The sequence below is a fragment of the Lathyrus oleraceus genome, chromosome 6 (genome assembly GCF_024323335.1).
Source record: "Lathyrus oleraceus cultivar Zhongwan6 chromosome 6, CAAS_Psat_ZW6_1.0, whole genome shotgun sequence".
Taxonomy (NCBI): Eukaryota; Viridiplantae; Streptophyta; class Magnoliopsida; order Fabales; family Fabaceae; genus Lathyrus; species Lathyrus oleraceus.
In genome coordinates, this window is record NC_066584.1 from 5,461,551 (window position 1) to 5,475,999 (window position 14,449).

Sequence of the window (14,449 nt, forward strand, 5' to 3'; positions counted from 1 at the left end):
AATTTAAATCACTTAAAAATAATTAATATAAAAAATAATATAATATTAAATAATTTGATGTTGGATTATTATATCTATCTAAACTCTAGAGTATCATAATTCCACCAATTTAAAATTTGATGGTACATCAATCTTTTATATTTTATTAAAATAATTAGGCAACTTTATCACTTTCTATTTATAAAACCCTAAAATTAATATTTAGCAAAGCCGCAAATGATGGCTAACATAGCAACATAGTTGATGCTATAGCCAAAAATAACAAACTTTGATGTGATAGTCAAATACTTAACACTTGTGTGAACCCCATTTTAAATGTAAACATGAAATCCAAATATAACACTTCACACTATAATTAGAATATAATTTAAACCAAACAAAATTCCACTTCACATTATTGCAAACTATCATAACAAAATTGTTATGTCAAATTTCTTCAACCACATAAGATAACTTAATTCTAAGAAAGGGATTAGCAAGAAGAAAATGGTGGCAAAGTTATCAATTTATTTGGTGTTTGCATTGATGGTGTTACCATACTATCCAGTTTTGTGTCAAGATTATGAATTGCAAAGTCTAATAGACCAAGCACACCAATATGGTATCTCTCAAGAAACAGTTGTTGAGGCTGAAAGAATTATAGGAGATAGTTCTATGGAACAAGTTAAGGATGATGCTTTGCGTGACGGATCATTGGCTGATTGGGTTATAGAAGCAACGTAAGATCATATATCATATCATGTTTGTCATTCTTTTATATATTTTAAGATATTTTTAATAAATTATCTTAAGTTTTTGGAGGTTCCGTGTAGATTAATCCATGGTTCAACTATAGAAAAATAACTATTCACCTTTTAACTAAATGTGAATGTTGTTTTGAAAATCAGTGAGGATGAAAACGCACCACCACCACCAGAAGCACCAACAGGTTTCCCTAGTGATGTAGAGAATTCACCGAATTTGGCTCCAATTTTTTCTCCAAATGCAGGACCTGAACTAGCACCAACTAATGCACCTTTAAGTGCACCTTTAAGTGCACCTTTAAGTGCACCATCACCTGCCCCTTATGCAGCATCTCCCAGAGCATAAGACTTGTGTTGATTTAGTTATGCAATAGATGTATTTTATATAGACTTAATGTGATATGTGATGTAGATTAAAAATATATGTAATTTTACATAAAGGATTTTATCATTAAAAATATTGGCGGTGTAATTTGATGTCTCCTTTGTCACCTATTCTTATGTAAATAACATTCTATTTAATATCACTAAAACATTATTTTCAATTTGTTTTCTCACATTTATGCTGCCAACATTGAAAGAATATATATCATACCAATAACCATGACTTTCCACTTCAACCTTATGCTTAAAACTAAAATAAAAACCATAAGCTTTCATAATCTGTACAAATTTATTCTTTATTCATGTTGAAAGCTTTCATAATCTGTACAAATTTTCAAAAATTCAGAAGCTGCATATAGAAGTTGAACAATAAGCTTGATGTAGTCTTACCATATCATATTCTATATAAGTTAAAGTTTGTTACCGTTAGTTAGAGGCTGTTAGACCCTAAACTTCTATATAACCACCTGTTGTAACTAACTGGATCAAAGAATGAATGAGACTCTGCTTCCATCTATCTCTTTTCTTGGTTTTCATTCATCTTCATCATGATTTGTGAAAATTTCATTATGGTATCAAAGCTCTTTTGAGCTCTGTTGTGCACGGCTTTCTTCCAATGGTTTGTGGCAGTGCTAATATTGGAGTCAACACCGTCATCGGTGCTCCAATTCAAGACCCGTCGCAACAACCTAGCAACATGTACTATGTTCATCCTTCAGATGGACCTTCTTTTGTTTTGGTTAAACCTATGTTAACACATTCGAGTTATCGTGCATGGGCGAGATCCATGCGACGTGCGCTAGGAGGAATAAACAAATTCGATTTTGTTGATGGTTCCATTCAAATTTCTGAGGAATTTGATCCAAGTTTTAAAGCTTGGAGTCATTGCAACATGTTAGTACACACGTGGATTATGAATTCAGTTGAAGAATCCATAGCACAAAATATCATTTTTCTTGAAAACACAATTGATGTTTGGAATAAACTCAAAGAGCAATTTTCACAAGGTGATTACATTTGTATCTCTGAATTACAATGTGAAATATTTGCTTTGAAGCAAGATTCGCAGATGATTTTTGAGTATTTTACAACTTTGAAGGTTCTTTGGGAAGAACTTTAAGCCTATTTTCCTACTCTTATATGCTCGTGTCCGCATCGTTGTGTATGTAACACAAGATTGAGTAATGCTAAGCATAACATGAAGTTACACGCTCAATTCGGTTTCTTACTAGTTTGAGTGACTCGTTTGTTATGGCTCATTATCATGTCTTATTGATGAATCATTTACCTAACATCAACAAGATTTTTTCTATAGTGATATAACATAAACAACAAATCAAAGTCTTGATTTCTGATGAATCCAAGATTCGCATTAGTATTGTTGGTTACAAGAAGTATTAAGGCAGATGGCGTGCCAATGGTTTCTTATCCTTTGGAAATAAGAAAGTGTGCACACACTACAAGAAAATGGACTTATAATTGATACATGTTATAAGAATGGTGGTTTTCCTCTTCACTTTGGCAAAGGTAATGTTCTGACTAATAATTCTTCACTTGAACAAAAAGATGATGTTGACGATTTCAAAAAGTTATAAAGGAAATGTTTCTTACAATTTCACCAAAGATCAATATGACCAGCTTGTGAGTTTTTTGCATTCATCAAGCTCCCTTGGAAAATTAGGTGCATCCTTTAGCAAAGTGAACATGACCTCTATGCTAATCCTCATGTTACATCAGGTATTTCCATAATTTGTCATTCTTTGAATCATGTTAACATTGGATCATGGATTATGGACTCTGGTGATACTGATCATATATGTTCATCCATTAAACTTTTTTATTATTATCAACATATAACACCTATTAACATTATATTACTTTTTTATTCTTATCAACATATAACACCTATTAACATTAGATTACCTAATGGTATGGAAATGGAAAAATGTTTTGGAACTATTATTTTTTCACCAGGTTTCACAATGCATAACGTTCTATTTGTATCCGAGTTTAATCTGAATTTATTGTCAGTTCCAAAATTATGTTTTGATCTTAATTGTGTAATGAATTTCAATAATGTAAAGTGCTTAATTAAGGAAAGTAAAAGCTTGAGGATATTTGGTTCGACTGATTAAGTTGAAGGATTATATTATCTTGCCATCGCACAAGCCTCACATCAAGCCAACAATACCACATCAAAAGTTCTACCTCAAACTACCTTTATTCCAAAGACAACTCCGTGGCATTTCAGACTAGGCCATTTATCAAATATGAGACTTAGTAGTTTACATAAACAAATGCCTTTTGTAACTATAGGAAAGAATTTTGTTTGTGATATATGTCATTATGCAAAACACAGAAAAAAATATTTTTCAACTTTGTGAAAATAAAGCTACACAATATTATGAGTTGATCCATTTTGACATTTGGGATCCTTTGTCTATTCCCTCTACACATGGACACAAATATTTCATAATTTCTCTTGATGATTACAGTAGATTTACTTAGGTTACTCTTTGTAAAACAAAATCTGAAGTTACTCATCTTGTTCAAATATTCATACTATGATTGAAAACCAATATAACTGCAAAGTTAAAATTGTTAGGACATATAATGGTCTTGAGTTTCTCATGCCTGAATTCTATTCTTCCAAAGGCATTGAACATCAAACTAGATATGTTGAAACCCCCTAAAAAATGGGAGATTTGCGAGAAGACATCATCATATTTTAAATGTAGGAGGAACCTTACTTTTTCAGTATAAGTTACCTAAACACTTTTAGTCCTATGCCATTCTTCATGCCACCTACCTCATAAATCGCATACCAAGTCCTTTTACTTCATGATAAAATTACCATTCTTTCATAAATTTGGAACTGAACCTCAGTTAACTGAGTTAAAAGTTTTTGGATCCCTCTATTATGCTACCACCTTATAAAACTATAGAACCAAACTGGATTCTAGAGCTAATAAGGGTGTTTTCTTAGGATACAAGCAAAATGTCAAAGGTGTTGTAATTCTTGGCTTAAATACTAAATCTATTTTATCTCCAGACATGTTATTCACCACGATCATGTTCTTCCTTATTCTAACCTAAACCTACCCTTCAATTACACATATCACCATGATCATAATGTTCATATTTACCCTGTCATAATTCCCACTGCTACTGATCACCAAGCCACAATTACTATTGACCAAAATGGTATTGACCATATATTAATACCTGATGATGATACACATCAACATGAAATTATCTCTAGTGATACTTCTCCTAAAACCATCAACATTGACACACCTCAACCTGAAACCATTCCCGAGCCACATATTTTAAAAATATCCAATAAACCCACTCAAAAGCCTAGCCAATTATTAGATTTCAGATACAATCCTTCAAAGAAATCAATTGATCATCATTCTTTAGGTATACTCTATCATATTGAAAAATATCATTCGTTAAATAATATGTCTACTGCATAATAACATTTTGTATTATATGTCATTATGCTAGTTGAGTCAGATAGTTAGAAAGAGGCAAGCAAGCATGAATGATGGGTCAAAGCCATGAACTCTGAGCTAGAGGCTTTGAAGCATAATAAAACATGGATTTTTTTTTATCATCCACCACATGTCAGACCTATTAGAAGCAAATGGGTTTACAAAGTGAAACATAAAGTTGATGGCTCCATAGAAAGATACAAAGCAAGACTTTTAACTAAAGGTTATAATCAAGTTGATGGGCTTGATTTCTTTGACACATTTTCACCTGTGGAAAATATCACTACTATTAGGATGTATATATGTCAGTGCCACATGGTGTTAGTAGTCCCAGACCAAACCAAGTGTGTAAATTGCTAAAATCCTTATATGAATTAAGACAAGCTAGCAGGAATGGTATGGGAAGCTGTCAGGTTTTCTTATTACTCAAGTCTACAAACAATCAAATTCTGACCATTCTCTTTTCACATAAATTCACATTTCATTGCCTTGTTAGTGTATGTGGATGATATCATCCTAGCTGGAAATTATGTGGATGAAATCAACAGGGTGAAGGTCACACTTGACACTAAATTTAAAATCAAAGATCTTGGAAAGCTAAAATATTTTCTAGGCATAGAGGTTTCCCATTCTAAATTTGGAATTAGCATATGTGAAAGAAAGTATTGTTTGGATTTGTTAAAAGACACGTGCCTTCTTGGTTCCAAGCTTGCTAAAACTCCTCTTGATACATCTATCAAATTACATTAAGACTTAACTACACCTTTTGAAGACATACTCAGATATAGAAAATTGGATAGAAAATTGCTTTATCTCATAACCACTTAACCTATCTCACAACCACTCAACTTGACATTGCTTTTTTGACACAATAACTGAGTCAATTCCTAGCATCACCAACCGTTACACATTATGATACAACTTTTAGAGTTATGAAATACTTGAAAGGTACACTTGGGAGAGGGTTATTATTCAGAAGAGATTTAAATCTTAAGTTTGTTGGATTTACAGATTTTGGTTGGGTTGGATGTTTGGATACTAAGAGATCTACTTTAGGATATTGTTTCTTCATTGATTCTTCCTTTATTTCTTGGAGATCTAAGAAACAAAAAACTGTTTCCCGTTGTCATACCCTAAATTTTGCCCCACCTTTAAATCATTCCTATGCATCTTTTCTTGTGACCGTTTCATCTGGTGATAAGACTTCATTTTCATGCATAGGTCAGAACCATAAATTGAGATTTAAAAGTTTAATTTAGACTGTATGGTTTTCTCTTGACCAACTTATGCATCATGCATTATTTAGAGATTTTTGATTGATGGTTATGGCAACCTTGGATGAGGTACAAAGGTGTGAGCCTTTTGTAGATTATTTTAGGGTTTTTGTTCCATTTTTTTCATAACAAGTTCATTTGGGCTTTGTTCCAAATTCATTTTTCACACTTCTTAAGCCCAAAGTCATCTATGCATTTCTTTGTTTTAGTTTAAACCTCATACCATTACATTCCATTAACAATAACCATTCATTCTGCATATGTTTCTTTTGAAATAATTAAGTCATATTGTAGCGGTAAATTCATGATTATCAAGCTATGGATAAGCTAGACATCAAATAACAAGAGTCGCCACGACACTTTTATTGTTTCCAAGGGAAAAGGGAAAAAGTACGAACAAAACCCAAAAGTAAGAAGTTTTCAAATCAAAATTAATAAAATGTCAGAGATTACAGGTAAGGGGGTTGGTTACACAGAGGGAAGGTGTTAGCACCCAAAGTGTCCTAGGTACTCCTAGGGAGCCCTTTTTGTATGCATATGTATTTGGTACAAAAATGATGTTTACAGACAAATAGAATGGGACGATGAGAAGATAATTCATTAATTATATTTTTGTGTTTGACAAGACCTTCAGACTTGTGCCTACGTACCAACATAAAAATGAGGGATCAAAGCCTCGTAGTTCGTGATACAAATTTCAAAGTGGATGCATTGCTTTTATCAAAAATTAAGTTTGAAAGACCCAAAGGCCTGAAAATGGTTTGAATGAGTTAGTTCTTTTTTTGGCTTTTGAATGTTTAGGTCAAGTATAGTTAAGTTTATTTGCAAGTCTGATTAAGAAAAGAAGTTTGAAAATGCAATGGCATAAGGCCAAAGTTTCTATCTTTTTGCAAAGTGGTCAAAGTTTAGAACAAAATAAGTTCAAACAAAGAAAATTTTAAAAGGAGGGAGAGATTTTGAAATTAAAGAAATAGGGAGAAGATGAAGAGACTAATCCTATGCACAAAATTAAAAGTTGAGAGTTGAAAAGATCTGACCGATGGGTAGCAATCCAATAGGCAAGAATGTCATATAGAAACCCCAAATTCCATTGGACATTTAGAATTAAACAACACACAAATGCACAATTATCAATCTTGAAGAGAAAAGGCATCAAATAAAGATAGTCACATCTAAGATTTAGCCATTCCATGATCTTCTTCAAATTTGCTCATGTAGCAGATGAATTCCATAAACCACAGGTTCAAAATAACAGCTTCACAATGATCATATTACAGATGAACTCAGAGGGATCTTGAATGATGTGTCAGATGAAGTTTCAAACTGCAAGCACTTGGTTTCATAGAAAGTTGGCATTGGCCAAGTCCTTTAGCATAGGAATGTTGCCTAAGTTTTAAGTCCATTTGTCCAAGATCAAGCCAGCAGTCCACACAAAAGTTTTTTAGGGTTTTTGTTGTTATTATGTACATTAATGGTCAAAGACCACACAAAAAAGCAAAGTATACACAAACAGGACATATCACACAAATATGGTCCAAATGGACAAAGTGAAAATTGCATTAACATAAACAATTAGAATGGTATGAATAATTGCAAATGAATAAAGACTAAAATTAAATGACATTAAAGTATATGGCTTGAAATTAAAAGTTAGTTGTTAATGAGTTAGAAGTTAGTATTGTTTTGCTTTTGCTTTTCATTTTTAAGTCATTCTTTGGAGAACACTCAACCCACTTATCATAAGCATGGATCCTTGAACCAAGACATTTTCCAAAGAAAGTAAAAAATGCCAAGTTTCCACACAATACCATGAAAGAGGGGAGACTTACAATCTCACTAACTAGGATGCTATGCCTTTTATGTCACAAATTTAGCGCTATGTTAAGCAATCGTAATTGGAATTATGTAGAAGTCACAACTATTTGAAGTCAGACAATAGAATTTTGGTGTTAATGCATGTTAGAGACGTAGTATAATAGACTATGCTCATGAAACATACCACACACAAAAAGAATATGCAAAAGAGGTAGTCTAATCTCATCCATACTTATGTTGATTTTACAATCAACTAGCCTTAGGACTTAGAGATATCATAGGCCAAATGAGATGAATGCATAAAGAATGGGAATGAGACGAAGAGGGAGGGGAATGCATCAAAACTCAAATTGTTCAAAGGAGGACTTTTACCAAATCAATATCATCCATTCATTTTGGGAGATGGAATGTACATTCCATCGATCCCCTAAATCCAATGATATTAACTTGACAAAGTCAAATCAACCTTGACCAATGCCCAACAACAAGAGACAAACTCAACCAAATCATAAAAAATGGTCAACACAATTAATTGGCATTTATTCAAATTAAAAAGACTAAAATAATATATTTAAATTAAATATGGTTTATCAAATTCCTAAAACCTCATCAAAACACCAAAGAAATGGCCATGAGATTTATCATAGGTCAAACAAGGTCAAAGAACCTTGGAGAAAAATTTTCAGAATTTTTAAAGACTTAAAAGTATTTTTAAACAATTAAAAATAAATACAAAATCAATTAAATCATGAAAAATATTAATGGTGATCCAAAAAATAATTTTAATTCAGAATATGAAAGAGGAAATTATTTGAATTTTTTTGATGAAACTCTCATATTTTTTGGATCAATATTAAAATCAATATGAATTAATAAAAATAAAAGGAATAAAACAAAAATCAGAAAATGTGAAAAAACGTGAGCCACTTGATCTCCCTCATTAATTGAGGTGACAGATCAAGTGGCCTAAAACGCGCGTTCCATGATGCACTGCAGTCAACGTGACATAGGCTTGGTAATCACAATGAACACATGAGATTAAAACATTTTAAAACAGATCAATGGCTCTGAATACTTCCACCGCATCGCCGGAGTCCAAAGGCCGATCATTTTCTCCGATGACCCTGGTTAGACTGGTTCACTCATCACCATCAAGAAAATGAAAAAGGAGGACATGATCTAAAAGGAAAAATGGCTTAGAGCACGAATCTGACCTTAATTTTAACTAACTCCACATATATAGAAAGATATGAGGAGTTGAATTTTGAGGTGTGTCAACTGAGTTGCTTTGATTTTACCTCTAAGTAACTCAATTTTCTTGCCTACATTGGTAGGACTTCAGACAACCAAAGATCCAAGAGAATTGAGCATAATTGAGAGAGAATCGAAGATATGAAGTTTTCTGAAAATTACCTTCAATGTTATACACTTCTTGATGTTGCTTGCTTCAAACACGATCTGATCACACTTGAGAAGCTAGAAGGAAGTGATTAGAGAGGTTGCAAGGCTTTGGATCCTGGAGTTCTTGAATCTCCAACAGTTGAGATTCAAACTAAAATTTCAAATTGAAATTTCTCAGGTTTTCCTTTAGAATGAGAGGGTTTCAATGGGGGGCAAAGCTGGCGTGCAAAGGGTTGTTCAAATGAGCTAAGAAGCATGTTATTTATAGCCAAATGGAATAATATTTTCACACTTCAAAATTTGTCCAAAATCAGTAATGTTGATGGCACGAGTGCATGGGCATGTGCAAGCCAATGATGCAATGCAAAAAGGTCCAAAATGATTCCAATTGAAGTCTGAATGGAAGCTTGATTGGCAAGGAAAAGTAAACTGAAGTTTTGAAGTTTGATTCTTTCCAATGATGCATCCCTATTAAAGCCATGCGCAGACCTAGCAAACCTCATCCAAAATGCATGAACTTGGGTTCTTTGGAAAGCTTGGATCAAGGGGAACAAGTTTGATGTTCAAAACTTTTTCATTTGGAGTTGGAACATTGAGAATTTTGAGGTGGAAGTTTGGGAACAAGTGTCAAGTCATATACCTCAATATTCCACATTATTGGACTTTTTATGTGAGCTTCAAATGAGAAAAGTGTCTTCATCAAAGTTGTATCTATTTAAAATACCTTAAAAATGGTCACCAATTTCATTTTATTTGGATTTATAATGATAGAGTTATGCCTTTTTGAAGTTTGGAAAAATCACTTGTTCAATGTTATAGGTCAAAAGTGACCTAAAATGTAACCTCATATCACATGCTCATAAAAGTTGAATTAGCTCTCACTCCCAACATAAAAGTTGAAGTAGATATCTTTAATTTTATTGTGAAACTTTGAAATATTTCATCTTATAAAAATTGAGTAAGTTATGGCCTTGGGAAGTTGACTTTCAAATTAGGGTTTAAACAAAATGACCTATAATGTTTCAACATAGAAAATGATTTTCCAAGCAAAAATAGCTCTAGGTCTCAACATTAAAGTTGTTTGGAATGTCATTTAGAGTAACTTTTCTCATGGAATCATTTTCATATGGTGAAAATTGTAGGATATATGGTCTAGGGAGACCCAATTTTGATCAGATGAATTCATCTGGCCAACCACCATCAACCAACTTGCTAACCTTCAATTCTTTTTACTTTCTTGGCTCATGGTATATAATATATGCATAAGATGATGAATTTTTAAGTTTACCTTGATAAATTTGATCAATTGGTGAGATAGCTTGTTGGAGAAGTTACTCAAGATACCCAGTCAAACTAGGGTTTCCAAGGCAAATCATCCTCAAACTCTTGAAGAAAACTTGATCAATATAACATGTAGGAATAAATGGACCCCATATATGATGCTCATTAACCATTCTTGGATCAATTCATGGTTGTTCTCTTTGTCATGAGGGTCTCAAACCCTAGATATGAACTTGGTAGATCAATGGAGGTCATGCCCTACCTACAAAGGAGTTAGGCAAATGCAAAGACATATTTTTGTATTTTGGTTAGTAAATGATGATATACAAGTATGATACAATCACATAGTGCTTGGTGATCTCTCCCAAAACAAACCTAATGCAAGAGGTGTAAGGAGGATGCCAAGGTATGATCCCAATGCTAATGCTTATGATGAAATTGCATGAGGGATCTTAGGGTCTGAAGCTAGCAGAAATATACCTGAACGTATCGCACGCTCGAACATACAACATAGTTGCCATAGAACTTTATTTATCCCCAAAGGGAAAGGAAAACATCGATAAAACCCGGGGGAAAGAGATATACTGGGTAAGGAAGTTGGTTATGCAAGGGGAAGGTATTAGCACCCCAAACATCCATGGTACTCCATATGAACCGTTTAGATTGTTCTCGCTTGAATATGTGTTAGCTAAAGATTACTCGCAAAGAATGGGAAAAGAAGGGAAATAGATAAAGTGCTCGGTGAGGATTGGGGCCCTCATGCCTACGTATCCTCATAGTGCAATAAGGAATTCAGAGCTTCGTAGTTCAGAGAACTAATGGTGGGAGATGAAGAGAAGTGTGATCGAAGGTATGGTCTGAACCAAAGGATAATATGATTTGAACTCCAACAAGGGGTGAAAATGTGAACCCAAGAGTAAAACTGGTGTGGACCAACACGTGAGGGCCTACAACATCGTGTTGGAATAACCGAAAAGAAAGGGTTGCCTAAATGCGGCTGCAAAGTAAGTAAGGAGATGTTTGTCTAAGCTACAAGGTCTGACAAGACGAACAAATCGGCTCTTGGTTCACAAAAAGGGTACAAGATGGAGCACAAAGGTATAGTATATTTTGCTCAAAGAATAGGGTATATCACATGAAGTGAATGAAGGTAGAGTATGAAGGTATCATGGGAATGAATGGAGTGAAGTGACCGATCGAAGCCATAGAATAGAGTATCTGGTGATAAGTGACTGGAGGAGTTTAGTTTGAAATTGAAAGTCAAAGTATCTTGGAATCCATAGGAGAAATAGAATTTGTACCATAGAGGGAAAGGTGGCATGAACCACAAGTGAGGGGTCTAAGACATGGTATCACTATGATGGTTGGCCAAAAAAGAAGGAATTAAGTGTTTGACTGCATAGCGCGAACAACTCTAGATGAAAAAGCGGACTATTCATTATGCGTCATAAAATGGTATATATGGAATTCCAAAGAAAGTGTATCTCGATGTCAAAGGAATAATGTGTCACTAGGGTGAACGGTTTATGATCGGAGGTAGGTAATGAATTGTGAAAGATATGAATGGTGCCCTGAGGTGAAGGAGGAATAATTAAAAGTATGCTCGCCAAGGATTCGCATCCTCGTGCCTATATATTCTCGTTTTGTAATGAGAAAATCAGAGCAATCGTAGTTCGGAACTACGAAAAGAGAGAAAGGGAGATATACAGTGATGAAGATTATAACTTGCACCAACAGAATGGTATCGCGGGAGCTCACGAAGATAACTGGCTTCTAACTCAAGAGTAAAACTGGTGTGAACCAACACGTGAGGGTCTACAACATCGTGTTGGAATAATCGAAAAAGAATGAACTAAGTGTTCGACTGCATAGCGCGAACAACTCTTGGTTCACAAGGTGGTCTATTCATTAAGCGTCCTAAAAGGATGAGAATGAGACCCACAAGAAAGTAATGTTGAGTGCAAGGGAGAGTGTATCACTTGCATGGGAACAAAAAATTTGAGATCAAGGAGAAGAATTATCTTGAATCCATGAAGGAATAAACTCTGAACCGAAGAGTAAAAGCAAACCTACGAGTGAGGGGCCCAAGGTATCATATCACTATAGTGGAATAACCAAAAACAAAGGAATTAGTGTTTGTTACATAGTACAAACAACTCTTGGTTCACAAAGATGGATTGTTCATTAAGCGTCCTAAAAGGATATGAATGGAATCCAAGGAACAATGATATTTAATCTCAAAAAGATGGTATTGATTGATGAATGAAGAATGATTGATTAATAAATAGGGTAGCTCGCAAAGAAACTGGGTTCTCCTGCCTACGTATCCTCATTGTGAAATGAGGAAATCAGAGCTTTCGTAGTTCAACCCACTAGGGCTGAAAAGGAATTGATTAGAGGCAAGAGGAAATGGATGATTGAGATTGAAATGATTTGAATGGAATTATTGAGAATTAAATAGAATGAAGAATGGATAGACTTGATAGTTACTGGATGATGAGAATCACACTAACTTTCAAGTGGAGAGAGAAGAGTGTTTGTAGTTATTTCTTGCAATGAAGATGAAGACCTTATCAATCGTTAGATTCGAATTGCACTAAAGTCTATGAATCGAGGTGAATACGATGAGCGCTGGGTCATACGTCCCATACCCAAAGATACTCAGAATGGGGGTAGGAATACTCCAGTCCCACTCCTTCTCCATTACTTAAGGCTCGTATCGTATAACTTGATTCGTGATTGATAAATTGTTGAAGTAGTCCTTGCTTTTGTTGTTTTTGCTTTGTGAAGATAGACTTGTCAATTGTATGATTATAATTGTGCTAAAGTATATAAATAGAGGTGAATACGATGAGCGCTGGGTCATACGTCACATACCCAAAGATATTCAGAATGGGGGTAGGAATACTCCAGTCCAACTCCTTCTCTATTGCTTAAGGCTCGTGTCACACTCTTCTAACTTTGATTTAACAAGTGCTAAAGATGGCACCTTTGAAGTGCCTGAAAGTTGAAGATGCCACCTTTGATGTGCTTGAATAATCCGCTGCTTGATATAACTGAGGATGCCTTGATTGAAGATCCTGTCTTGAGGCCTTGAGCTCCACAACGTGAAGGAAAAGTCCTACTAAGTGACCAAGGGTGTTTTGGTCACTTAATTAGACTAGGGAATTATACAAGTTCAAAGGATTTAATTAATCAAAATTGCTTTTAATCAATTTAATCGGGGGTTTGGATTTAGTTTTGTGGGGAACTATGTTTTGTATCTAATTGAAGTTAGTAATTGTTAGAATCTATCCTAAGGGATCATGCATTAGAATTTGATTGAATATTCTAAGTTAGATTAGAAGTCCTAAGGGAACATGTCAAAGTTGATTAAAATCACGATGAAAATTTTATGTTAAGTCCTACAATTAATTGCATTCTAATCCTAAGGGAAACATGTAATTTTTAACACAAAAACATCAAAATAGGCCCATAAAGGGAAAAATGGTCAATTGTGAAATATGTCATATTCTATGGTCTAAGGTTGCTTAAATTCTAATGTTTATCCTAACCTAATGTTAAAAGAGTCTGAATTGAACTTAATTCAATTCCTAATTAACATCCTAATCAAAGTCCTAGTGTGTGAATTAAGCCTAACTAATCCTAATTATATTCTAAAGATGGGAATTAATCCTAATTATTCTAAAAGGAATTAATTATAATTATTCTAAAATGAATTAATTCTAATTATTCTAAAAGGAATTAATTATAATTATTCTAAAAGGAATTAATTCTAATTATTCTAAAAGGAATTAATTCTAATTATTCTAAAATTATCCTAATTAATCAAAACAAGAAGAAAATCAGTGGGGTGCAAACAACAATTGATCAGTGGGATGCAGGATGAGCTCAAAACAGTTTTTGGTGCAGGAAGCAAGGTTCAACAAAATGGTATGTGGAACAAAAAACAGGCATGGACCGCGTTTGGGCCCAATGTCAACTCAAACGTCTCCAAGGGGGGGGGGGCATGTGAAAACGCGTGGTGAACTAGCAATCGTGCTAATGGGCTTGA

General features: G+C 34.1%; 1 protein-coding gene across 1 annotated transcript; it reads left to right on the forward strand.

The window, feature by feature from the left end:
* Nucleotides 1-431: 431 nt before the first annotated feature.
* Nucleotides 432-1,209, forward strand: LOC127096669 (uncharacterized). The gene is made up of 2 exons (XM_051035216.1): nucleotides 432-719; nucleotides 888-1,209. The coding sequence occupies exons 1-2, from the start codon at nucleotides 487-489 to the stop codon at nucleotides 1,087-1,089; spliced, it is 435 nt and encodes a 144-aa protein (XP_050891173.1). The 5' UTR covers nucleotides 432-486; the 3' UTR covers nucleotides 1,090-1,209.
* The last annotated feature ends 13,240 nt before the right edge of the window (nucleotides 1,210-14,449 follow it).

Excerpts from the sequence above, each read along its gene's own strand:
- LOC127096669 (XM_051035216.1), top strand. The coding sequence starts at position 487 with ATGGTGGCAAAGTTATCAATTTATTTGGTGTTTGCATTGATGGTGTTA. Across the intron at positions 720-887 it reads GATTGGGTTATAGAAGCAAC|TGAGGATGAAAACGCACCAC; the intron begins GTAAGATCATAT and ends TTTGAAAATCAG.